Source organism: Prionailurus bengalensis, chromosome E4 (assembly GCF_016509475.1).
Source record: "Prionailurus bengalensis isolate Pbe53 chromosome E4, Fcat_Pben_1.1_paternal_pri, whole genome shotgun sequence".
Taxonomy (NCBI): domain Eukaryota; kingdom Metazoa; phylum Chordata; class Mammalia; order Carnivora; family Felidae; genus Prionailurus; species Prionailurus bengalensis.
Genome location: NC_057360.1, coordinates 2,162,931 through 2,188,244, shown reverse-complemented (window position 1 = coordinate 2,188,244; position 25,314 = coordinate 2,162,931). Strand labels below are relative to the sequence as shown.

Here is a 25,314-nt window from a genome sequence, read left to right as displayed (position 1 = left end):
TTTTGTGATTCCATAACATTTTCAGATTGTTATACTTCTGGGGAAAATGCCATGGGAGTTTTCATAGGGATTGCATTGAATTTTAGATTGCTTTAGATACAATGGACATCTTTTTTAAGTTTATTTATCTTGGGGAGAGAACGAGTCAGGGAGGGGCGGAGAGCGAGAATCCCAAGCAGGCCCCTCGTTGACAGCATGGCGCCCGATGCAGGGCTTGCTCCCATGAACCGTGAGGTCATGACCTGAGCCGAAACCAAGAGTCGACACATAAATTGACTGAGCCACCCAGGTGCCCCCATAGTATGGACGTTTCAACAAATATTAATTCTCCCAGTCCATGAGCACGGAAGGTCTTTCCAAGCATTTTTAACATTCTTGCAAATGAGTGATATTTTTTGAGATTTCCTTTTACTATACTTTGGCAGATTTTATTGTTACGCTGTCTACATAAAAATAGTTGGGAAGCTCTTTCTTCCTTGAGTTGAAGCATTTTGATAGCACTGGTGCTGTGGTTTGATCGAGATTCACCGGTGAACCTTCCGGGCCTAGTGCTGTGTGCTTGCATTTTCTCTCTGTGTCACACTTCTCTTCTTCCTGTATGTAGCGCAGTGCTAACATGATGGGGACGATCACGTCACCGTCCTTACCAGAATAGGTTATGAAACTGGAGGTTTTACCTTTGTAAGAAATAATCAGAGTGCTTATTTTATTAAGTAATAACAGAAAATGTTGTTGTTGAACCTTTTCGAGTACTTAACCATAATCTGCCTTCTTACATGTGTCTTTGATGTTACAGATGTTCATTTTTATTCGATGGGCCTGTAATTAATCTCTTTTTATTGTGTAGAAATTTACAGCAACAATGTCAACACCAGATAAGAAAGCCTCACAGAAGATTGGTTTTCGATTACGTAACCTACTCAAGCTTCCCAAAGCACATAAATGGTGCATATATGAATGGTTCTACTCAAATATAGATAAGTATGTATCCGGCTTACATCGTGAATATCACTTGAACCAGAAATTGAACTTTTTCAAATGTTATAAGCCATCCTCTTTCCTATAGGTCTGTTTTGATTCTATTTTTTCTGATTTCCTTTTTCTATTCTCCATTCTAGTTTTCCCCTCCCCCCTTTTGCAGAAGTTGTTACACATTTTTATGAAAAGTCAAATGAAAGTATAATTTCTGTATCATAATTTACAAAGACTGTGGAGTGGATACCCTAAAACAGAGCTCCTTTATTTGTAATGAGCCAGATGTGGTTTATAAATCTTGAGATTTTTTCTTTTTTTAGAGAGTGAGAGAGAGAGAAAGAGAGAGCAGGAGAGGGTGAGAGAGAGAGAGAAAGAGAGAGAGAGAGACAGAGACAGAGACAGAGACAGACAGAGAGAATGAATCCCAAGCAGGCTCTGTGCCCAGCTCAGAGCCCAATGCGGGGCTCATCCCACAACTGTGGGATCATGACCTGAGCTGAAATCAAGAGTTGACACTTAACTGACTGTGCCACTCAGGCGCCCCAGATCTTGAGATTTTTAAATGCTAGTATATTGGGGCACTCCCGCCTGACTCAGTCAGGAGAGCATCCGACTCTTGATCTCACGGTCGTGAGTTGAAGCCCCATTGGGCGTGCTACTTAAAAAACATGCTAGTATATTGGTAGAGAAGCAGTTACTAATGGTAGAAATGATTCAGTGAGATTTTTAAGATAAGCTTTTTATTTGGGACATAGTATTTATATACTTTAATTATACATAAATGTTTCAATAGAACATAGAGATCCGGGCAAAATCCAATTATTCAACAATAGTAACAATAGAAACAATTCTGAATTCTTATCCATCCTAATCGAATCAGACCTGTGCTAATCACTGATGCTTGCTCTGCTGGCTACTTATCTTGACTTCCCCTTCCTGGTTTCTAAACCAGTTGCCTACACTGCAGTGACTCTCGTGGATGGTCATATCTGACCCTGAAACTCCCGTGTGATTTGATTGCTAAGTCTGGTTCCTGGTTTCCCAAACTCACGAATGATTGTTTTAGTTTTGGCCACAGCTTTTTCCATAGGCTTATGACACTCCCAGGGTGTCCTGGTGTGATCGGAGTTCTTCTGGAATTTCCAGGAACTGGTCTGACCCTCTCGAGTCCTCCAGTTTTCTAAAAATGATTTAATATCTAAGAGGACTCCTTGGTGTTGGCATTGCCTTTGGGGCGGAGATACTTCGTAGCCGACGTTCATCCTCCCAAGATATAATGACAAATGCTAGGCTGCTTCCCAAAGGATACGCTCTCATGTGAGATCTCACAAAAAGCAGTGTCTCCTAGAACCTCAGGCACAGACCTGTTTCACAAGTAGCTTATAGCACTCGTGGTTTCCCAGACTTTCACAAACACCACTTTTGGTTTAGCGCTTTGAATCGGTGCCCATTTTATACGTGTTCTGGGTAGAAGCGTAAGATGACACTTGGTGATTAGTATAATGTTGAAAATTGGAAAGCATATTTTGAAATTTATGCGTCTGAAGCAGCTTGTTGTATATTAACCTTTAAAATACCATTTCTGTTTTACAGACCACTTTTTGAAGGTGATAATGACTTCTGTGTATGTCTGAAGGAATCTTTTCCCAATCTAAAAACAAGAAAGTTAACAAGAGTAGAATGGGGAAAAATCAGGCGGCTTATGGGAAAACCACGGAGGTAAAAATAACATTTTTATTTAAAATAAAATCAATAAATCACTCGATAGTATCATTACACATTGGTTTTTTTTCATCTTCACAAGGACTGATACTGGAAACCTAACTTTTCAGAATAATTGTGTGTTAAATATATCCTGTTAACCAGCCTTTGTTCAGATGACAGGCTTTGAACATACTTTTTTTTTTTTTTTTTTTTTTTGATTTGATTATTTTCTTAACTATTTGGCAGGGGGCCTGTTATTCGGGGAGCGAGCTCTAGTGGGGGAGGGGCAAAGAGACAGGGACACAGAGGATCCAAAGCAGGCTCTTTGCTGACAGCAGAGAACCCGATGTGGGGCTTGAACTCCAAAGCCATGAGATCATGACCTGAGCTGAAGTCTGATGCTTAACCAACTGAGCCGCCCAGGTGCCCCTAATTTTTTTGCTTTTTAAAAAACATTTGAGAGAACACAAGGGCGGGAGAGGGGCAGAAAGAGAGGGAGGGAGGGAGGGAGGGAGGGAGGGAGGGAGGGAGGGAGAGAGAGAGAGAGAGAGAGAGAGAGAGAGAGAGAGAGAGAGAGAGAGAGAGAGAGGGAATCCCAAGTAGGCTCTGGGTGCCCGACTCGGGGCTCGATCTCAGGAACACTGAGATCATGACCTGAGCTGAAATCAAGAGCTGGATGCTTAACCAACTAAGCCACCCAGGTGCCCCCATCTGACTCTTGATCTCTGCCCAGGTTGTGATCTCAGGGTCATGAGTTCGAGCCCCATGATGTTGGGCTGCCCACAGTAGGGAAAAAAAAAAAAAAATTGCTGACACATCTTAAGAGTTCTCTTCAACAAGAAAAAATTTTAACTGTATATGGTGACAGATGTTGACTAGGTTTATTGTGGTGATATTTTTTGCAATATATACAAATATCGAAGAATTCTGAGAGCACCCCCGAGCGGGGGGGGGGGGGGGGGCAGAGAGAGAGAGAGAGAGAGAGAGAGAGGGAGGGAGGGAGAGAGAATCCCAAGCAGGTTCTGTGCTGTGCTGTGCCTGATGTGGGGCTCTATCTCATGAACTGTGAGATCATGACCTGACATCAAGTGTCAGACATTTAACCACCTGAGCCATGCAGGTGCCCCAAATTCCCGCTTTCTGTACAAAATTTGAAATAATGTGGTTCTCCCAATTTTTCCCTTGTACACCTAAAAGTTATATAAGGTGTTATATGTCTGTTATACCTCAATAAAGTAAGTGAAAGCACATTCTATCTCAAAAAAACAAAACCCCAGAAAGAAAAATCAAGTGAATCTATCTGTTATTTTCTGAAAATTGCTTAAAAAACATTTTTTTTTTAGGGGCGCCTGGGTGGCTCAGTCGGTTAAGCATCCAACTTCAGCTCAGGTCATGATCTGATGGTCTGTGAGTTCCAGCCCCACGTTGGGCTCTGAGCTGGCAGCACAGAGCCCTACATGGGGCTTGGACTCCAGAACTGAGAGATCATGACCTGAGCCAAAGTTGGACACTTAACTGACTGAGCCACCCCATCACCCTCAAACTTACTTTTCATGTGACATTACTTCTCTTCCAGTTTTATCTTTCTTTCTAACACATTGGAAAACCTTGTATTACTTTTTTTTTTTAAGTTTATTTATTTTTGAGAGGGGGAGAGAGCACGAGCCGTGGCGGGGCAGAGAGAGAGGGAGACACAGAATCCGAAGCAACTCCAGGCTCCGAGCTGTTAGCACAGACCCCGACATGGGGCTGGAACTCACGAACCGTGAGATCATGACCTGAGCCAAAGTCAGACGCTCAACCGACTGAGCCACTCAGGCGCCCCGGAAAACCTTATATTACTTTTGAGTGAAATTTTGAAATTTGGGGCACCTGGCTGGCTTAGAGGAGCACGTGGCTCTTGATCTTGAGGTGGTAAGTTCGAGCCCCTGATGTAGTGTAGAGATTACTTAAATAAATGAAACTTTAAAAATTTTTTTGAAATGTTAGGTGATGAGTTCTGATATTCTCTGCCTATTAGAGGCACATACAAGATTTTTTTCACTTTTTAAGTTTATGTATTTTGAGACAGAATGAGAGGACATGTGTGCATACGCAGGGGAGGGGCAGAGAGAGAGGGAGAAAGAGAGAATCCCAAGCAGGCTCCTCACTGGCAGTGTGGAGCCCACCGCGGGGCTCGAACCCACTAACTGCGAGATCATGACCTGAACCGAAGTCAGACACTTAACCAACTGAGCCACCCAGGCGCCCCAAGACTTTTTCACCTTAAATGGTGGGAAAGTTCAGGGAAGGCATGGAAATATAAAGTGACTTGGGCAAGTAGAAACAGAATTTAGCTTCAATGATTTTTTAAAAAAATTTTTTAATGTTTATTTTTGAGAGAGAGAGAGAGACACAGTGCAAGCAGGGGAAGAACAGAGAGAGAGGGCGACACAGAATCCAAAGCAGGCTCCAGGCTCTGAGCTGTCCGCACAGAGCCCGACGTGGGGCTCAAATTCATGAACTGTGAGATCGTAACCTGAGCCAAAGTTGGGCACTTAACCGACTGAGCTACCCAGGTGCCCCAGTTTTAATGATTTCTATAGTTAGCGATGAAACACAAGGAGAACTTTTAATGGAACTGGTAGTATTTTATCTATGTATTGAAAGGTCACATTGCTGATGTGTCTTTAATATTTCCCTCCTTTGTAAGAACAGAATTAAAATGAAATGGACCCGTGTGTTTCATCCTGGTAGTTTTTGGTCTTTGGTAATTAATTCCTTTAGGCCATTTTGGTACAAAACTGTGACTTTACATGTTTGCGTAAATTGAGGTTCTCGTTTCTAATTATTGTCCATCAGGATCATATGTTAGTCACTTTTTCATTGTCTTCTTATAATTCTGTAGCTTAAGAGTGTCGTTGAAATATTTCTCATTAACTTATTCCGTTACCTTTCTATAACATTGCTTAATGGTTTAGTTCTTTACTTCATCAAAGTTAATTTACAGTTGAAATGAAGTCTTTATTTTCAACAAAAGTTTGTAGTTTTTCTTTTCTCTGAGGAAGTCAAGGTACAATACATATTATTGCTACAATATACTTCTTAAAATACCCTAAAAAAATGATAAAATGCCAGGAAGAAAATGTGCAATATACAGATGGTGAAATGGGAAGATGTGTTTGAGGTTTGATAAGAAGACTTAAGGTTCTAAGTGAATCTGTAAATTCGAATCAGTGTCAATAAAAATATCAGTAGAACTGGGGTGCCCAGGTGGCTCAGTCGGTTGAGCGTCCGACTTTGGCTCCGCTCCTGATCTCAGAGGTCGTGAGTTCGAGCCCCACGTCGGGCTCTGTGCTGGCAGCTCAGCCTGGAGCCTGTTTCGGATTCTGTGTCTCCCTCTCTCTCTGACCCTAACCCACTCGCATTCTATCTCTGTCTCTCTCAAAAATAAATAAACATTAAAACAAACAAAATCATTGGGACTTTTTTTTTTAAACTAGATGAACTAATTCTCAAATTCAGATTTAAGAGAGGTGAAATCAAGCAAAAAGATCTAGGAAAAATCTGAAGCAGCAAAGTAACTATGCTTACCAGATACTGAAGTCGATTACAAAGTGATCATCATTAACAAAGTATAGTAATGGCATGTAAATAGACGGGTTAAGAAAAGAGAATCCAGATAGTGTCACAGATGTCTCTGGGAATTTAATGCAGAATAGCAGTGGTTGCCTCTCAAATACATGGAGGGAGGAAGAGGCTAAATTATTTACTTCATGGATATTGAGACCACTCTAGCAACCTAGAGAGAAAAGAAGCCGGTTTCATAATTTTTATTTTATTTTATTTTTTGAGAGAGACAGAGCATGAGCAGGGGCGGGGCAGAGAGAGAGGGAGACACAGAATCCGAAGCAGACTCAGGGCCCCGAGGTGTCAGCACAGAGCTGGACGCGGAGCTCGAACCCATGAAGCGCGGGATCATCCCCGGGGCTGAAGTCGGATGCTCAACCGACTGAGCCACCCAGGCGTCCCTAGATGATTTAAATATTTTTAAAATGAGGGGCGCCTGGCTGGCTCAGTCAGTAGAGCATGCGACTCTGGATCTTGGAGTTGTAAGTTCAAGCCCCAGCTTGGGTGTACACATGACTAAAAAATTAAAAAATCTTAATAAATGAAACAGTAAAACTGGTAGAGAAATTTATGGGAGAGTTTTGCTTAATCTTGAGTGGGAAAGGACTTTCTAAGAGTCCACAAAGCTAGGCATCATAAAGGAAAATATCAACAAATTTAGCTGCATAAAAATAACATTTCAGGGCCGCCTTGGTGGCTCAGTCGGTTAGGCGTCTGACTTCGGCTCAGGTCATGATTTCATGTTTCCGTGAGTTCGAGTCCCGTGTCAGGCTCTGTGCCGACAGCTCAGATCCCGGAGCCCGCTTCGGATTCTGTGTCTCCCTCTCTCTCTGCCCCTCCCCGACTCATGCGTGCACACACTCTGTCTCTCTCTCTCCCTCTCTCAAAAATAAACATTAAAAATAATAATAACATTTTGCATTACCCTCTCCAAAAGAAACATGAAATCAAAAGACAATGACAAATATTTATAACTCTTATCACAAAGCCCAGTTTCCTAATATGTAAATAACTCCTGTGAGTCCATAAGAAAAAGTCAAAAAATCCATGATAAAAATGATTATAAACAGTACACAGGAAAGAAGAAAAAATAGATCTTGTAAACACATGAAAAGAGGTCAGTCTTACTCATAGTAAGAAATGGAAAAATCAGAGTATGCCAGGATACTGGTTTTTAGTTCGTAAAGCTTTAATATGTTATGTTGGCAGGGGTATGGTGAGTGGTCACGCTTGCTGGTGAGAGTAAATTTAGACAACCTCTGTGGAGGGCAGTTTGATCATCTCTCTCAGGTTTACAAAGGTCCATGCCCTTTGACCTAGTAATTCTACAACGTTAGGTTACAGAAAAGTCTGTACCTGGGTGTTACCAATTACGGTATTGCTTCCTGTAGCAAAAGATTGGCAAAACGTGAGTGTCCAATAATAGGGGAATGATTCATTCAAATGTGGTATCTCAATATAGTAAACAACTTGGAAACCGCTTAACGTAAACCAAAATAAAATCAGAGATCATTCCTTGTGTGCTGACTTGGAACAGATTGCTAAGATACATTAAGAAAAGAAGGCAGAGGGGCGCCTGGGTGGCTCCGTCGGTTGAGTGCCCGACTTCGGCCCAGGTCACGATCTCACGGTTTGTGGGTTCGAGCCCCCGCGTGGGGCTCGGTGCTGACGGCTCGGAGCCGGGAGCCCGCTTCGGATTCTGGGTCTCCCTCTCTCTCCGCCCCTCCCCGCTCATGTTCTGTCTCTCTCTGTCAGAAATAAATAAACATTAAAAAAAAATTTTTTTTAAACTTACGAGATTAAGCTTACCAAGTATTGGTGAGGCTCTGGGGAAACTTGGAATCCTCTGTGCTATTGATGGGAACATAAAATGGTGCAACCACTTTGGAAAACCGTCTGATAGTTTGAAGACCTCTTTAGAGAATTTAGGTTCACAGCCGAATCAGGAGGAAGGTATAGAGATTTTCCCATATACCCCCGGCCCCCACAGAGATGCAGCCTCCCCCGTCCCCAGTATCTCCCACCAGAGTGGGTTGATGGGTTCACTCCCGGTTTTGTACAGTCTACGGGTTCTGAAAAACGTACACTGACATATCTACCATCAGGATGTCGGAGAGTATTTGCTCTGCTCTAAAAATCTCTCGCACTTCAATTAGTCATTCCTCCCCCCACAGTCCCGGCTACTGGCAACTGACCTTTTTATTGTCTCCAGAAGTCTCCATTTTCCAGAGTGTCATATATTGGAATCACACGGCACGTAGCCTTTTCAGATTGGCTGCTTTCACTTAGTGGTATGCATTTCAGGTCCCTCCGTATCTTTTCTTGGCTTGCCAGTTCATGCTTTTTGTTGGTTTATTTTTTAATTATTAAATCAAAAAAATTTTTTGAGAGTGCACGGGTGGGGGAGGGGCAAAGGGAGAGGGAGGGAAAGAATCTTAAGCAGGCTCCACGGTCAGCGCAGAGCCCAATGTGGGCCTCGATCTCCCGCCTGAGATCGTGACCCGAGCCGAAATCCAGAGTCTGACGCTTCACCGGCTGAGCCACCCAGGTGCCCCAATCGTTCATCCTTGTTAGGACGTCTCGGTTGCTTCGAGTTCTGGCAGTTGTGAGTAAAGCTGCCATAAGCGTCTGTGTTGAAGTTTTGGTGCGGACGGAAGTTTCCACCTCATCCGGGTAGATACGAAGGAGTGTGGTTACTCGAGGGTATGGTAAGAGGGTGCGTCGTTTCGCGAGAAACCATCTAACCGTCTTCCAAAGCGGCCGTGCCGTTTTGCGTCCCCACCTGAAGGAAGGAGGGTTTCTGTTCCCCATCCTTGCCGGCGTTGGGTGTTGTCTGCGTTCCAGGTCTTGGTCGTTCTAATAGGTGTGTACTAGTGTCTCATTTAATTTGCATTTCCCCGATGACACACGATGTGGAGCATCCAATAGGCTTATTTGTCATCTGTATGTCTTCTTGGGTGATAGTTGGCTTCTTTTGTTTCTCGTTTCTTTCTTTTTTTTTTTTTTTTTAACGTTTATTTCTTTTTGAGACAGAGAGAGACAGAGCATGAACGGGGGAGGGTCAGAGAGAGGGAGACACAGAATCCGAAACAGGCTCCAGGCTCTGAGCTGTCAGCACCGAGCCCGACGCGGGGCTCGAACTCACGGACCGCGAGATCGTGACCTGAGTTGAAGTCGGACGCTTAACCGACTGAGCCACCCAGGCGCCCCATGGTTTTCGTTTCTTGAAAAGTTAAGCAGACACTGACCATCTGACCCAGCCATTCCACTCCTAGGTATTTAGTGAAGAGAAATTAAAGCAAAAATGTATACAAAAACCTATCCACAGATGTTCGTGTCACCTAAGTTGTCATCGCCCCAAAGTGGAAACAGCCCGACTGTCCACCACTAGGTGAACAGATAAACGAGTTATGACACACTCGTGGAGCAGGATACTGTTCTCCAGTAAAAAGAACGAACCATCGACGCCTGCAACAACATGGATTACTCTTGGGGTAATTAGGCTGAGTGAAGGAAGCCTGACAAAAAGAGTTGGTACCAGATGATTTCATTTATATGAAATTTTAGAAGATAGAAACTACAATGACAGAAAGCAACTTGGTGATTGCTTGAGAAGCGCGGTGTAGACGGAGAGAGAGTAAAGTACCACGAGGAGACTTTGGGGAGTGATTGACGTCTGGAAATGTTCGTTATCCTGTCTGTGGTGATGGTTTCGTGGATCTGTATTTTGTGGCATGAAAGCTGTGCTGAAGTCACTTTGGTTCATCCCAGTATTTGAGAATAGAAGTATGGCAGGCCTGGGGGGCTCTGTTGGTTGAGCGCCCGACCCCTGATTTCGGCTCAGGTCGTGTTCTCGTGGTCATGGGACTGAGCCCCGTGTTGAACTCTGCGCCGACAGCAGGGAGCCTGCTTGGGATTCTGTCTCCCTCTCTCTCTGCCCCTCCCCTGCTCGTGCATGCGTGTGATCCCTCTTTCTCTCTCTCTCTCTCTCTCTCTCTCTCTCTCTCAAAATAAATAAACATTAAAAAAAAAAAGAAGAGGAAGTAAGGCCCTAAAGATAAGAGTAAACTCAGTGTTTATGCTTCAAGGCAGGAAGTATGATTAAACATTTACACAGTGGTAAGCCTCATCTTTAATTCTGTATTGGTACGCTCACTGGGTCACAAGGAAGATATCTTGTTCTGCTGAATAGAATATTGTCATTGAATTTGGTCCCAGGAGGAGACCTGGGATCCAGATGCCGTGGTGTCAAAGGATAGTGAACCAATCCTCCTCCTTTGTAGGAAAGGACGGTCTAGACTCGCTCGTATGTCTTTGAGTCTTGCAAGGTCCTGTTTTTAAAAAGATCTAGATAATTTACTTTGAAGAGAAACAATGACTATTTCTAAGAGCCTGTTTTTGAACAAATTCCTCAAGAGAGGAAAAGAGGGCACGGTGAGGTGGATGGTCTGATGTCAAGTTTCCCTATAGGATGGTTATCAGTTTATATGGTTTTTGTAATTTATTCTAGATGTTCTTCTGCATTTTTTGAGGAAGAGAGATCAGCATTAAAACAGAAACGGCAGAAAATAAGACTCTTACAACAAAGGAAAGTTGCAGACGTTTCCCAGTTCAAAGATCTCCCAGACGAAATCCCTTTGCCCCTGGTTATCGGAACCAAAGTTACAGGTGAGTGAGCACAAGTTCATTACTGGTTTGATTTGTAAGGTTTCACCGTGCCGACTGCTGGCCGCTAGACACGTGGCTTTTAAATTGAGAAGCTTACGCTGTAGCTCCGTAGTAACATGCGGCACAAGGTACTGTTTGTTCGTCTATGACGTCCCGTTTTAAACCACTTGGGGAAAAGCGTACCGGTTCGAAGCAACGTCTACTACGACGTAAGGCGGAGCAAACTGACACGAAGACGAAATCGACAGTTCACTGGGGTCCCTGCAGCTGTACGTTGTTTACATTTTGAATTTTTACATTATTCCGTCTTTGGCTTTCACATCATCTACTTGCCTTTCTAACCGCTCTTCAGTGGTTAGCTCACAAACACGTTGTTCTTGCGCTCTTTGGCTTTGGGGATAGTCCATTTCTAAGGACTGAATAAACGAAATTATTCAGTAGGTAGTTGGTTCAAAGTTTTATTTAAGGATCTAAATTCTGTCAGTTGGCGGATATGATTCTGTGTATTCTTTTTGGTTACAACGTGGAAGGAAAGTAGCACCGAAGCCTCAAGTTTAAGGTAATTCTTCATAATGTGGTAAACTAAAATCATAACTTATGTAATATAAAAAATAACAAGGTGTTGAGTGGGTAGACAGATCAGTGACTGTACTGAAAGGGTTTTAAAAATGGTTGGATTTATCAAGGAACGTTTTCTGGAGGAAACGTAACCTCGAGTTACGTTAATATCACTTTTTCTAGTCGTAGAGGTGGTACGTATTTCCATGACGCTGTAGAGAGGAGTAATTCCGAGGAAAGGTGGATAATAGAGAAGAGCCTATGTGGTGCATATGAGATGCATACAAGGAGGTGAACGGATTTGGTCACGACTTGCCACGACAACTCACCACATACAAAACTTACCAATGACCTCTCTCCCGACAAAATTGGTCTGGGGGTGAGGCTGGCAATGAAGTGAGGGATCTCGAAAAGTCTTGAAAAGATGCATTAGTTCTAGGGGCGCTTGGGTGGCTCAGGCAATCGAGCGTCCGACTTTGGCTCAGGTCGCGATCTCGTGGTCCGTGAGTTCGAGCCCCGCGTCGGGCTCTGTGCTGACAGTTCAGAGCCTGGGGCCGGCTCCGGATTCTGTGTCTCCCTCTCTCTCTGACCCTCCCCGTTCATGCTCTGTCTCTCTCTGTCTCAAAAATAAACAAACATTAAAAAGCTGCTTCAATAAAAAAAAAAGAAAAAGAAAAGATACATTGGTTCTAAAAACCCCATATAAAAAAGCACAGATACAAATTCTACAGGGTAACTACAAATCAGAGAAGCGTTGAAAAGAATAGAGTAACACAGAAACACAGGACTTTTTTTTTTTCAGTGTATTTATTTCTTTAGAGAGAGAGTGTGCACACACGTGTGCAAGCAGAGGAGGAGCAGAGGGAAGAAGGGAGAGAGAGAATCCTGAGCGGGCTGTGTGCTGAGAGCAAAGAGCCCAGTGTGGGACTTGATCTCACACATAAACCAGGAGAACATGACCTGAGCTGAAACTAAGAGTCAGATGGACACTCACCCCAGCCACCCAGGTGCCCCCCAGTTAGGAAATCTATAAAAGTCAGTTGTTTCAAAATTTTAAGGACTGGCAGAATTATTTGAAGAGACTGAGAATTTTATAGAGGGTCTGTGGGTAGGTGTTGTCATGACAGTGGAGAATAGGTTGGACTGGATGTATGAAGATACGAGAAAAGTGTGTAGGAATCCATTGCTGGGGCTCTTTTTTTTAATGTTTATTTTTTATTTGAGAGAGAGAGAGAGAGAGACATGTACACAGGTGGGGGAGGAGCAGAGAGACGGAGAGAGAGAGAGGATCCGAGGCAGGCTCTGCACAGATCCTCTCTCTCCCCGCCTCTCTCCCACTTGAGCGCACACTCATTCTCTCTCTCTCTCTGCCCCTCCCCTGTGTGCTCTCTTTCTCCCTTTCCCTCAAAATAAATAAACTAAAAAAAAATAAAAACTGCTAAAAGGCATACCTGAAAAACCAATAAAGAAGTTAGTTTGGGGAGTGCCTGGGTGGCTCATTTGGTTAAGCGTCCGACTTCGGCTCGGGTCGTGATCTCGCGGTTCGTGGGTTCGAGCCCCGCGTCAGGCTCTGTGCTGACAGCTCGGAGCCTGGAGCCTGCTTCCGATTCGGTGTCTCCCCCTCTCTCTCTGCCCCTCCCCGGCTCACACTCTCTCTCAAAAATAAACAAACATTAAAAAATTTTTTTAAAAGAGGTTAATTTTGAAATTGTAACAAGTAATTGAAAAGACGACGGGAAAGAAAGGACAGGGAAAGAAAAAACACGGGATAACTAGAAAATAAAGAGCAAGATGTCAGACTCAAGTCTCGTCCTGTTTTCATTATTTTAAATGTCAATGAACTGAACACTATACTTAAAAAGTAGAGACTATCAAACTGGGTTTAAAAAAAAGAAATGCCCGGGGCGCCTGGGTGGCTCGGTCAGTTAAGCGTCTGACTTCACCTCAGGTCATGATCTCACAGTTCATGGGTTTGAGCCCCGCATCGGGCTCGAGCCTGCTTGGGATTCTCTCTCTCCTTCTCTCTCTGCCCCTCCCCTGCTCACTCTCTGTCTCTGTCTCGTTCTCTCTCTCTCTCAAAATAACTAAATAAACATTAAGAGAAAGAAAGAAAACAAGAAAGAGACTCAGCAGTCACCGTGACCAAGGGTTTACATAGGTGCCAGCTACCTAGCATGTTCTGGAACTGGACCCCCCGAACGAAAGGAGGTATGCCACATCAACCACGTTGTTGGCGCACACGGTGTAGGTCCAGTAAACCGTCTTTGTTAGTGTGGGAACAGTGGGAACGCTGGACATTCAAGTTCCCGGATGCTAACCTTGCAGACAGGCCTTTCTAAGGAGAGCAGTCTTAGGCCTGGTGGATTCATCTTTTCTGAACAGCATCGTTGTCTTTTTTTTTTTTTTTTTTAGTTAAAGGGCTCCAAGTGTTTCACTTGTGTATAATAACCAAAGTTCTTCTGTTGACCTTTTTTTTTTTTTTAATTTGGGGTTCAAAGCAAGACTTAACAATATTTCCCCCTCGTAGGGGCACCCGGCTGGCTCAGTCGGTACAGCATGTGACTCTTGGTCTTGGGGTCGTGAGTTTGAGCCCCACGTTAGGGGTAGAGATTATATACATACATACATACATACATTTTCCCCTGGTAGATCTAGGATTTCGTTCATGTATCAAATTAGTGATCATCATTATAGGTGTTCTTTAAAATTTTTTTGTTTCTCTCAACCTAAAATAAAGTGCATGCTTTGTGTGATACTATAATAGACAATAATACTATACTTCCTACGTTAAAAAAAATTTTTTTTAAGTTTATTTATTTTTGAGAGCGAGAGAGACAGAGCATAAGCTGGGGAGGGGCAGAGAGAGAGGGAAACACAGAATCTGAAGCAGCTCCAGGCTCCGAGCTGTCAGCATAGAGCCCGACGCAGGGCTCGAACCCACGAACCACGAGACCATGGCCTGAGCCGAAGTTGGACGCTTTACCGACTGAGCCCCCCAGGCACCCCCCTGTACACTTCCTACATTTTAAATCCCATGTTTAGAGCAGTTTTGTATTTGACAGTTTGTTGTATCCTTCCAAACAGTGTGATGCCTTTTCGTCTCTTTTCCCAGCACGATTACGTGGTGTTCATGATGGTCTCTTCACTGGACAAATAGATGCCGTGGATACTTTCAATGCCACTTATCGAGTCACTTTTGATAGGGCAGGGCTCGGGACCCACACCGTCCCTGACTACGAAGTCCTGGTGAGTATTTCATAATACACGCACGTTTATGCCTTTAAGGGCGCTCTGTAGAATCTTCTTATAGGCCGTTTTGTGAGGGACTCCAGATTCCAGGTTACAGAGGAAGAGATCCCGGGGGGTTTGGCCCCCGGAGCAGAACGATATCAAAGTCTTTGACGTTCCCGGAGCTAACGTCCTTCCCCACGCGGCATTCGAGTGTGACAGCACTAGTCACTCCTCGCTGAACAGTCTCGGCCACAGAGCACTCTTGGTCCGGCTGCTTCACTAAAGTCTACTCCTCTTGCAAGAAGATTTGAAAAACACGAAGTAACATCTTGCACTTTAACATTTGTTCTCCTCTTTTAGCCTCAGAATTGTGCACTTTTTGTATGGTGAAATTAAGACGGAAGTACGTGAAGTAACTTATTCAAGAGCCTAGAGTGGGCCCCGCCAGGCTGAGACCAGGATCCAGGCCTTTTGAATTCGTGATACAGTCCTTTCTACTACTAGACCATTACTTCCTGATCGTGCTTGATTTAGCAATGCCTTGAGAGTTCTACACCTTTCTGATGAGTCAACATAATTTTAAGAACTCAGACAACTCTGCAATCTGATAAAGTTTTTATAAAGTGAATAATTAACTGTTCATAACAGTTGGTTTCCTCTGAGCCTCATGGGAATTAAATTATTCACTCTTGACCTCCCTTTTTTCATTTCTTTTTTTTTTTTTTTTTTTTAATTTTTTTTTTCAATGTTTATTTATTTTTGGGACAGAGAGAGACAGAGCATGAACGGGGGAGGGGTAGAGAGAGAGGGAGACACAGAATCGGAAACAGGCTCCAGGCTCCGAGCCATCAGCCCAGAGCCTGACGCGGGGCTCGAACTCACGGACCGCGAGATCGTGACCTGGCTGAAGTCGGACGCTTAACCGACTGCGCCACCCAGGCGCCCCTCCCTTTTTTCATTTCTATTATAAATGTGATTTTTAGGGGTTATGAACTTAAATTTCAGAGCACCTGAGTGGCTCAGTCATGTGAGCGTCTGACTGTTGATTTTGGCCCAGGTCAGGATCTCACAGTCATGGATTGAGCCCCATGTTACTTCTGTGCTGAGCTTGGAGCCTGTTTGGGATTCTCTCTCTCTCTCTCTCTCTCTGTCTCTCTCTGTCTCTCTCTGTCTCTGTGTCTCTCTCTGTCTCTCTCTCTCTCTGTCTCCCTCCCCCTTCCCGTCTGCCCCCTCCTCTGTTTGTGCACTCTACCTCTCTTTCTCTAAAATTAAAAAAAAAAAAAAAAATCAAAATTTCTTTGTCTCCTTAGTGCAAAGAGAGAAGAATCTTCCTTTTCTGATTTTTACTTTTTTTAAAAATTATGACTGTTTATCCTGAGGACTTCCTTATCAAACATACTTTTTAGAAAGGAGAAATACGAGAGAGAGAAAGTTTGGACTATCCATAGAGCGACGTGCCCCAGCCTTCAGGTTTTTGTTTTTGTTTTTGTTTTTTTCTTTAAAGGATGCAATCTTTCAACCTGTCCTTTCAAAAAAGGGAAATTGCCTGTCTGGTTCATTAATGTAATTTGTAATGTGCTTTATGAGATCACCCACACATTTCTCCCTGGCCAGATAAGAGGGGACTGGACTGGCAGTGGGTGGCAGGGAGACCGCCTGTGGCACTCAGCAAGCACAGGTGGCCACAGGACACTTTCATATTAATCTGGGATTTTCTGTTTTGATCCTTTGGTCTTTTCCTTAATTGTTTTTTCCATTCAGCCTTTTGATAGCAAAGTAGTTTGGTTTTGTTTTTTTTTTTAATGTTTTTATTTATTTTTGAGGCAGAGACAGAGCACAACTGGGGGAGGAGCAGAGGGGGGAGGAGGGAGGGAGGGAGGGAGGGAGGGAGAGAAAGAGAGAGAGAGAGAGAGAGAGAGAGAGAGAGAGAGAGAGAGAGAATCCCAAGCAGGCTCCTTGCTGTCAGTACAGAGCCCAACGCGGGGCTTGAACTTACAAAGGGTGAGATCATGACCTGAGCTGATCTGAGCCACCCAGGTGCCCCAGCAACGTAGTATTTTCACACTATGACTTAAGGTTTAGCCCCCTGACCTCTGTAGGATAAAATATTCTGTGATGAATCCTGGCATATGGGCTAGTGCGTGTCTCCAGCTGAAACGTAATGTTTATAAAGCCGAAACAATTGGTAAAGTTATTCGAGTCTTGTGTACTCTCTTTTCTCAAAGAGTAATGAGCCCCACGAGACGATGCCAATTGCTGCCTTTGGACAAAAACAGCGGCCTTCTCGGTTTTTTATGACGCCACCACGGTTACATTATACTCCTCCTCTCCAGTCACCGATTACGGTAAATATTTTTTAAATGGCATCTGTAAGTGATGCCATCATAAATGATTCTTACGCACGTGAGTTGCATTTGTATGAAATACACATCTGTGACGGCACCTTCAGGAGGTGGCCGCGTTATCTTAAGTCGTCAGTTAAATGAGTACATAGTCGCTTCAACTCTGTGCTTCAGCTCTGTATTTTCCTTTTTGTAAGATTTGTAACGTAATATCCATTAAAATAGGAATTACTTTTATCTAAAAATAAAATGCTTTCTTTTGAACCGTCAGTGGTTAAATGATTCCCTTTTGTTCCCGTAGGATAATGACCCTTTACTAGGACAGTCACCGTGGAGAAGTAAAATTTCTGGCTCTGACACTGAGACGTTAGGCGGTTTCCCCGTGGAGTTCCTGATCCAAGTGGTAAGAACTGCTCAGAGTAGCTTGGCGTGCTTCTGAAAAACACTCAGTGTCTTCTGTGTTGTTAAAGCTGAAAATTTGTCGATGACCAAATAGTTTTCCTTTTTTTTTTTTTTTTAAATCATTGTGTTGTTTTTAAGAACTCTTGTTATTTCCAACAAAGCTGGAAAGTAAAAGTCACAACAGGCAAAAAAAGACTTAGAAGTCGTCTTTGTTGAGCTTTTCTTAGGTTTGGTTCTTCCTATTTTGCTGTGTTAGGGCCTCTAACATTACAGCATATGCTCTGTCACATTCTGAATGGTTAACTTAATAACTGGTTAAGTGTGAGGGGGTTTTTTGTTGTTGTTTATTTATTTTGAGAGAGAAAGAGTGCAAACGGGGTAGGGGCGGAGAGAGCGGGAGAGGGAGGGAGAGAATCCCAAGCAGCCTCCGTGCTGTCAGCACGCAGCCCGACACGGGGCTCGATCCCATGAACCAAGAGATTCATGATCTGAGCCGAAATCAAGAGTTGGACACTTAACTGCCTGAGCCACCCAGGCACCCCAGAAGAAGAGGGGTGCCTGACTCTTGATCTCAGGGTTGTGAGTTACAAGCCCCATGTGGGGCATAGAGATTACTGAAAAATAAAATCTTAAAAAAAAAATGATAAAAGAAGCGGTTAGGAAACCAAGAGTCCGACGCTTAACCACTGGGCCATCCAGGTGCTCCTGAAGGCTTGTATTTAGTGACCTCAGCGCATCCCGCCGCCATCAGCTGAGCTGTCCTGATGCATCAGGTTGCTAAGTAGCGATCAGACACTGAGACATGCAAGCCCCACCTGAAGCAAGTGTAGAATCTTCTGTAGAACAAGATTCCCGAAGAGCCTGAGTCAGAAGAATGCAATGAGCTGTTTTCTTTGAATATGCCATTAAATAAATGATTTACTTGTAATCATAGTCTAATAATGTTTGATTTGTTTCTCTTCCTTTTTTGAAAAGAAAAACCACTTTGGCTGGGTGGGGGTAGAGTAAAAAAACAAAACAAAACAAAACAAATGTCCATAACATAATTCGTTAAAATATTCAGTGTTCCCACTTGCAAAATTGATGTTATTTTAAGGGAAAATTGTGTCATTTATGTGGGTATGTATAACAGTTAGTATTCCTTGATCATATGTTCACAAATAGGACACGTCATTTTTTAAAGAACTTCTTTCTTTTAAATAGTGGAAGTAAAAACAAAGCTAATATGTCCTATTTGGACGTGTGTGTGTGAGAGAGAGAGAGAGACAGAGAGAGAGACAGAAGAGAGACAGAGAGAGAGAGAGACAGAGAGAGAGAGACTGGCCAGCGGAGGGAGCCAGAAGCTAAGTACTACTGCACTACTTCTAAAGCATTGATATTTTTAGTAATGCTTAGATGTTTGGTTTCAGTGCTTAATCTTAAAATTCAAAAACTAGGTGTAAACCTCCATTAAGACACTAATTTCATTATTATTTTAAGCTATCTAAAAGGTAAAAGTTCTTTTATGTACTAGTCTTTTGTGGTTCCATGAGACGCAGGTTGCTCCTGTTAATATTAAGCTTTGAAATATATACATATTTAAGTGATCTCTCTGCCCAGAGTGGGGCTTGAACTCATGACCTGGAGAGTAAGAGTTGCACCCTCTACTGACTGAGTCAGCCAGACACCTCTGAAGTAGATCTGTTTTTATCTTCTTCTGTTCTGAATATTTTTTCTTATGACAAAATAAATACTAAAAAATTTGGCAAGTTTTCATAATTCATAGTTTACAATGAATTTTCTTTTCGAGGGAACTTTTTTAATGTTTATTTTTGAGAGACAGAGCATGAGCGGGGGAGGGGTAGACAGAGAAGGAGACACAGAATCCAAAGCAGGTTCCAGGCTCCGAGCCGTCAGCACAGAGCCCGAAGTGAGGCTCAAACCCACAGTGAGATCATGAGCTGAGCTGAAGTCGGGCACTTAACCGACTGAGCCCCCCAGGCGTCCCTCGAGGAGACTTTTTATTTCCTGGGGTTAGGGACTTTGAGGAATCTAAAGAGACTGGTCTGCTTTTTCAGAGAAGACTCAGTTTTGAAAAGAATTCAAAGGAAACGTCATGATTTTCTATCAAAAGCAAACACCACAAAACTGAAATAGAAACAAAAAAGGGACCCTTGCCATCTTTTACTGCTTCCAACTCTAAAGAATCACACGTATGGGGCGCCTGGGTGGCGCAGTCGGTTAAGCGTCCGACTTCAGCCAGGTCACGATCTTGCGGTCTGTGAGTTCGAGCCCCGCGTCAGGCTCTGGGCTGATGGCTCAGAGCCTGGAGCCTGTTTCCGATTCTGTGTCTCCCTCTCTCTCTGCCCCTCCCCCGTTCATGCTCTGTCTCTCTCTGTCCCAAAAATAAAATAAAAACGTTGAAAAAAAAAAAAAAAAAAAAGAATCACACATAGTTCCATGAAAATCCAGCACCTTGGCGGAGAAGGGAGGCCTGTCCAGAGATCTAAATACAGTCACTAAATACAGTCTGTCCCATGACAGTCCTGGGGCATGTCTTACCAGCACCTCTGCCCGGATCAACTTAGAGGCCAATTTCTTAGGGCGCCTTAATGTTGAAAATGTACAGACTTAAAAGAAGTAGCTTCGTTTACTACGTCTCCGTGCCCGTCCACCAGCTGGCTGGTCCGATATCATTGCTGCTCCCACCCTCGTCTCCCTTTTGCATTATTGAGAAGCGGACACTAAATATCGTATCCTTTATATGTAAATGGATTCGTTTATCTCTAAGAGATAAGGGCTCTTTTTTTCTTTTTTTTATAAAAAAAATTTTTTTAACATTTATTTGTTATTGAGAGACAGCATGAGCAGGGGAAGGGCAGAGAGAGAGAGGGAGACACAGAATCTGAAGCAGGCTCCAGCTTCTGAGCGGTCAGCACAGAGCCCGACTCGGGGCTGGAACTCACAAGCCACGAGATCATGACCTGAGCCGAAGTCGGACGCTCACCCGACTGAGCCACCCAGGCGCCCCGTTGTTTTCTTTTTTTAAAAGAAACACAGCTAAGTTGTGTGAGCTCAGTTGGGTGACCGACCAACTTCGGCTCAAGTCGTGATCTCATGGTTTGTGAGTTCGAGCCCCGTGTCAGGCTCACTGCTGTCAGAGCAGAGTCCACTTCGGATCCCCTGTCCCTCTCTCTCTCTCTCTGCCCCCGCCCCCTCTCGCATGCACGCACATGCTCTCCCTCTTTCAAAAATAAACATTAAAAAAATAATAATAATAATAATAACAATTAAAAGACAGAAAAAGAGGGGCGCCTGGGCTGCTCGGTCAGTGAAGTGTCTGACATCGGCTCAGGCCGTGATCTCACGGTTTGTGGGTTTGAGCCCCGCATCAGACCCTGTGCTGACAGCCCGGAGCCTGCTTGAGATTCTCTCTCCGCTTTGTCCTTGCGTGCGCCTGTGTTCTCTCTCTCTCAAAATAAATACACTTTAAGGTCGTCGAATGTTCTTTTTCCCATACGACTTGTTGAAGAAACTACTTTTGTGGGAATTTTTTGTTCTGACAGGACACCCGCACATTTTCTATGTTCCTTCATGTGACGTGGCCGCGGTGACGATCAGTGCCTCGATGTAACCGTTCATTAGCATCGCAGCGTGGCACTGCTCTCGTTCTGTCCGTCCATTTTTGTTTATTAACTGAAATAGCTTTGTAAAGAAAAACTTCCCCTAACCTATTATCCGGTTACCCGATGATCTGGTTTATATGGTTTGTATAGGAAGACAGGGTAAACACAGGATTCTTTCTCTTTGTCTTCCAGCTTATAAAATGATGAGTTTGGTCACTAGCATTCTCCAGTAATGATTAATGGTTTTACGGCATCGGTTTGAACTCCTAAGTTTCAACATATTTGTGCTTCCATCCATTGAAGGGGTTGTTCTTATTAGTCCCTGAATTGTCCCGTGTTGGGCCAATGAAAGCTTGTTCAGGCTGACTGCTTAGTCCTTTTGACATGTCCTGGTTACAGTGGATTTTTTTTTTTTTTAATATTTTGCTGCCAGCCAATCAGATTTATAAAATAAAAACGCCTGTGCTACATTTATTTATTTTGAAATGCCAAAATCTGCTAAAATACCATAGTTGAGAAATTGGTAATTTGATGTCTCTTTTACTTAAATGCTGCTGTTTATTCCAAAACATGTCTTTGTCTTTGTCCGTAGACCAAATTATCGAAAATCCTCATGATTAAAAAGGAACATATCAAAAAATTAAGGGAAATGAACACCGAAGCAGAAAAATTGGTAAGGATGTTTCTCTTTTTTGTTTGCTTGTTTAATTTTCAAATGGTGGGGACTTCTGTTATCTGAGGATGTACAGATTTTTTACAGACGAAAACCTTGAGGTAAATGTTATTGTTAAATCCTCATTTGCTATCTTTATCTCTCGTTGTACGGAACACAGCCGAGCAAATTGTCAGTGCAATGCGGTTCATTACCCCAGACCTCATTATGCCACCGAGTGTCCAGCTGGACGGGATTAATGGGTTTGCTGGGTTCGTTGACAGTTTGCGTGAAGGTAGGCCCCCTAGCGTTGGCACCTCTGACTAAGGAAGTCGTGTTAACGGTGGTTATGAAAAGTGATCCAGAATGAATAAAATCCAGAAATACATAAATTGGCATATTCAGATTATCTTCACAGTGTTTATATCCTGTTCTGTTCATCTAATCGGTCCAAAAATGTGAGAGTCCCCATTTTATTCATAGGAGAGAATTATCAGAGTTTCTTTAAAAATGTAAACACTTCGCTAGGAAAGTGTTTGAAGTATACTGGAAGTCATAACTTGCTTATGGATTTATAGGGTGGCAAATAGATTTCATCCCAAGTGCTGTCTCCACGTGATTGCACATGGTCTTGTGGGAATTTGGACGTAACGGCGAACTCGTGACCGGCCTGGGCGAGCACTGTAGCTAGTTACCCAGCTCTGCAGGAGAGGGAGTCAGCGTCACCCATCCGTCTCTAGTGTGTGCGGGCAAACGCATGGACAAGCGATACCCGAGTGAGAGGGGAACAGTCTTCTTTTAGGATGATGGGATTTTTTTATCTGAACTTGACTTCGAATTTTCTAAGTTGAACCTCCGTTTTATGGAATTGGAAACTGAAGACCGAAGACGTCAAGGGATTTCAGTCTAAGATCATCTGCTGCTTGGTAGTACAAATACCAAAACGGGCTTCTGGGTCCCAGCTTAACTCACTTAGGTGCAATATGACGTTAGTATCGACAGAGACAGGGCTTATCAAAGAGAGCAGAAAATTAACCGTAGCATTTTGCCGTGACACGTCCTAACCATAAACTTATGTGCACCTGCTTCTTTCCTGCTGGACTCTTAATTCTTAGTCTTGGTTTCCAGCAGCTCTACCCCTGCCCTTTTCGCTACGCTCCCCCACTGCACCTCCTCTGATCACTTCGTCATCTCTTCCGTCTTTATGCACAATCAAGTCACTTCACTTCCGTGTCACCAGCTAGGACTTTCCCTGCGTCTGCGCTCCACACCTTGAACTGACTACTGGGCTCGCCTTAGCCTGCTTAGCGCTCCCTACTTCGAATGGAGGCCCGATTGGATGTCGGCTTGCTTCTTGGCATGAGAGAACTTTTTAGAAGTCGAGATGGCTTGATATGTTTTATCGTTAGTTTTGTTTGATTTATGATTAAAAACAGTTCCCATTATAAAAATCCAGTTATTGTAAGACTGATGACAAAAACCGTGGTTCTTTTATTAAAAAATTTTTTTAATGTTTATTTTTGAGATACAAAGAAACAGAGCATGAGAAGGGACAGGGCAGAGAGAGAGGGAGACACAGAATCCGAAGCAGGCTTCAGGCTCTGAGCTGTCAGCACAGAGCCCGACTTGGGGCTCGAACTCACAAACTATGAGATCATATCCCGAGCCGAAGTTGGACACTTAACCAACTGAGCCACCCAAGTGCTCCAAGATTTTATTGTTTTATTCCCCCCCCCCAAGATTTTATTGTTTTAAATGATGTCTCCACCCAATGTGGGGTTTGAACATACAACCCCAAGATCAAGAGTTGAATACTCTACCGATGGAGCCAGCCAGGTGCCCCACATCAGTAGTTATATTTAACATTAATAAAGTTCAAGCCCTGCATCAGGCTCACTGCTGTCAGCGTGGAGCCCACTTCGGGCTCTTTTGAATAAAAGGCAAAGATTGCCAAACTGGATGAAAAATAAAACCCCAACTCTATGATGAACGCAAGAGACACATTTAATATTAAAGGATCCTGAAAATATAAAGTTTTAAATGTATGAAAAGATATACAGGGCAAAGTTTTAAAATAACAGAAGGTCTGACAGCTATATTAATATCTGACAATAAAATTCAGGGCAACAGATATTGGATATAAAGAAGTTTACTTCTTGATGAAAAGTTATAATTTCAAGATAATAATTTGAAACTTATATGTACCTGATGATGACTTCCAAGTACATAAAGAAAAAATTGACAAAATTCAAAGGAAAAGATAATCCCACTCTATAGAAGGACAGTTTCCATAGCCCTCTTAGTAACTAATAAAACAAGTAGTCAAAAAATCTATTCAGGAGGGGTTCCTGGCTGACTCAGTTGATAGACCATGTGACTCTTGATCTTGGCTTGTGAGTTCAGGCCCCACATTGGGCATAGAGCTTACCCTGCATCGGGCTCTCTGCTGTCAGCTTTAAAATGTATCTAATAAGGATATAGATTTTAACAACACAGTTAACAGACTCGATCATGCTGGCATGTATAGAATATTATACCTACCAGCTATAGGGTACCTATTATTTTCAAGTTCACATAGAATATTTACAAAATCTCGGGACTTCTGGGTGGCTCAGTCGGTTAAGCATCCACCTTTGGCTCAGGTCACAGTTCTTTGTGTTCGAGCCCCGCGTCGGGCTCTGTGCTGACGGCTCAGAGCCTGGAACCTGCTTCGGATTCTGTGTCTCCCTCTCTTTCTGCCCCTCCCCAGCTTGTGCTTGCTTGCTCTCTCTCTCTCTCTCTCAAAAATAAACACTAAAAAAACTTTTAAAAAATCATTAAAACTAAATTCTGTTTCTACTTGCCCAAGTCACTTTATATTTCCACGCCTTCCCTGAACTTTCCCACCATTTAAAGTGAAAAAGTCTTGGGACACCTGGGTGGCTCCATCAGTCTGACTTCGGTTCAGGTTATGATCTCATAGTTAGTGGGTTCGAGCCCCGCGTCGAGCTTCACTCTGCCAGTGAGGAGCCTGCTTGGGATTCTCTCTCTCCCCTTTCTCTTTGCCCCTCTCCCACTCTCGCTCACTCTCCTGCCTCAAAATAAATAAATAAACTTTTTAATTTTATTTATTTATTTATTTTAAAGTTTATTTATTTTTGACAGAGAGAGAGGCAGAGAATGAGCAGGAGAGAGGCAGAGAGAGATGGAGACACAGACTCGGAAGCAGGCTCCAGGCTCTGAATTGTCAGCACAGAGCCTGACGTGGGGCTCGAACTCACAAACTGCGAGATCGTGACCTGAGCCGAAGTCGGATGCTCAACCGAGCCACCCAGGCGCCCCGATAAACTTTTTTTAAAAAGTTCTTGAAAAAAAGCCCAGAAGCTCGAATTGTTACCAAGAGGCAGATGGGAAAGGAAAGAGGCCTCGGTTCTTTTCTCTGCCACAATGAAGAATTGGAGGACAGCAGAGCGCAGGTAGAGCAGACAAGGTTTTATGAAAGTCCGTTCGTCGGGGGGAGCGCGCCAGTCCGCAGAGCCCACAGCCTGACAGGCCCTGATAATGTAATAACCAGCCGACTCCTCCTGTC

At 43.4% G+C, this 25,314-nt stretch overlaps 1 protein-coding gene across 6 annotated transcripts in view; it reads left to right on the top strand.

Annotated features, from left to right (window-relative positions):
* Positions 1-25,314, top strand: part of LIN9 (lin-9 DREAM MuvB core complex component) — a 63,967-nt gene that overhangs the window by 19,920 nt on the left and 18,733 nt on the right. For all 6 annotated transcript variants that reach the window (XM_043568575.1, XM_043568577.1, XM_043568576.1 and 3 more), the window contains 7 exons: positions 848-981; positions 2,569-2,694; positions 10,799-10,956; positions 14,627-14,760; positions 16,971-17,090; positions 17,389-17,490; positions 21,687-21,767. In XM_043568575.1, the coding sequence (XP_043424510.1) occupies positions 848-981; positions 2,569-2,694; positions 10,799-10,956; positions 14,627-14,760; positions 16,971-17,090; positions 17,389-17,490; positions 21,687-21,767 (855 nt within the window). The remainder of the gene's footprint in view (positions 1-847; positions 982-2,568; positions 2,695-10,798; positions 10,957-14,626; positions 14,761-16,970; positions 17,091-17,388; positions 17,491-21,686; positions 21,768-25,314) is intronic.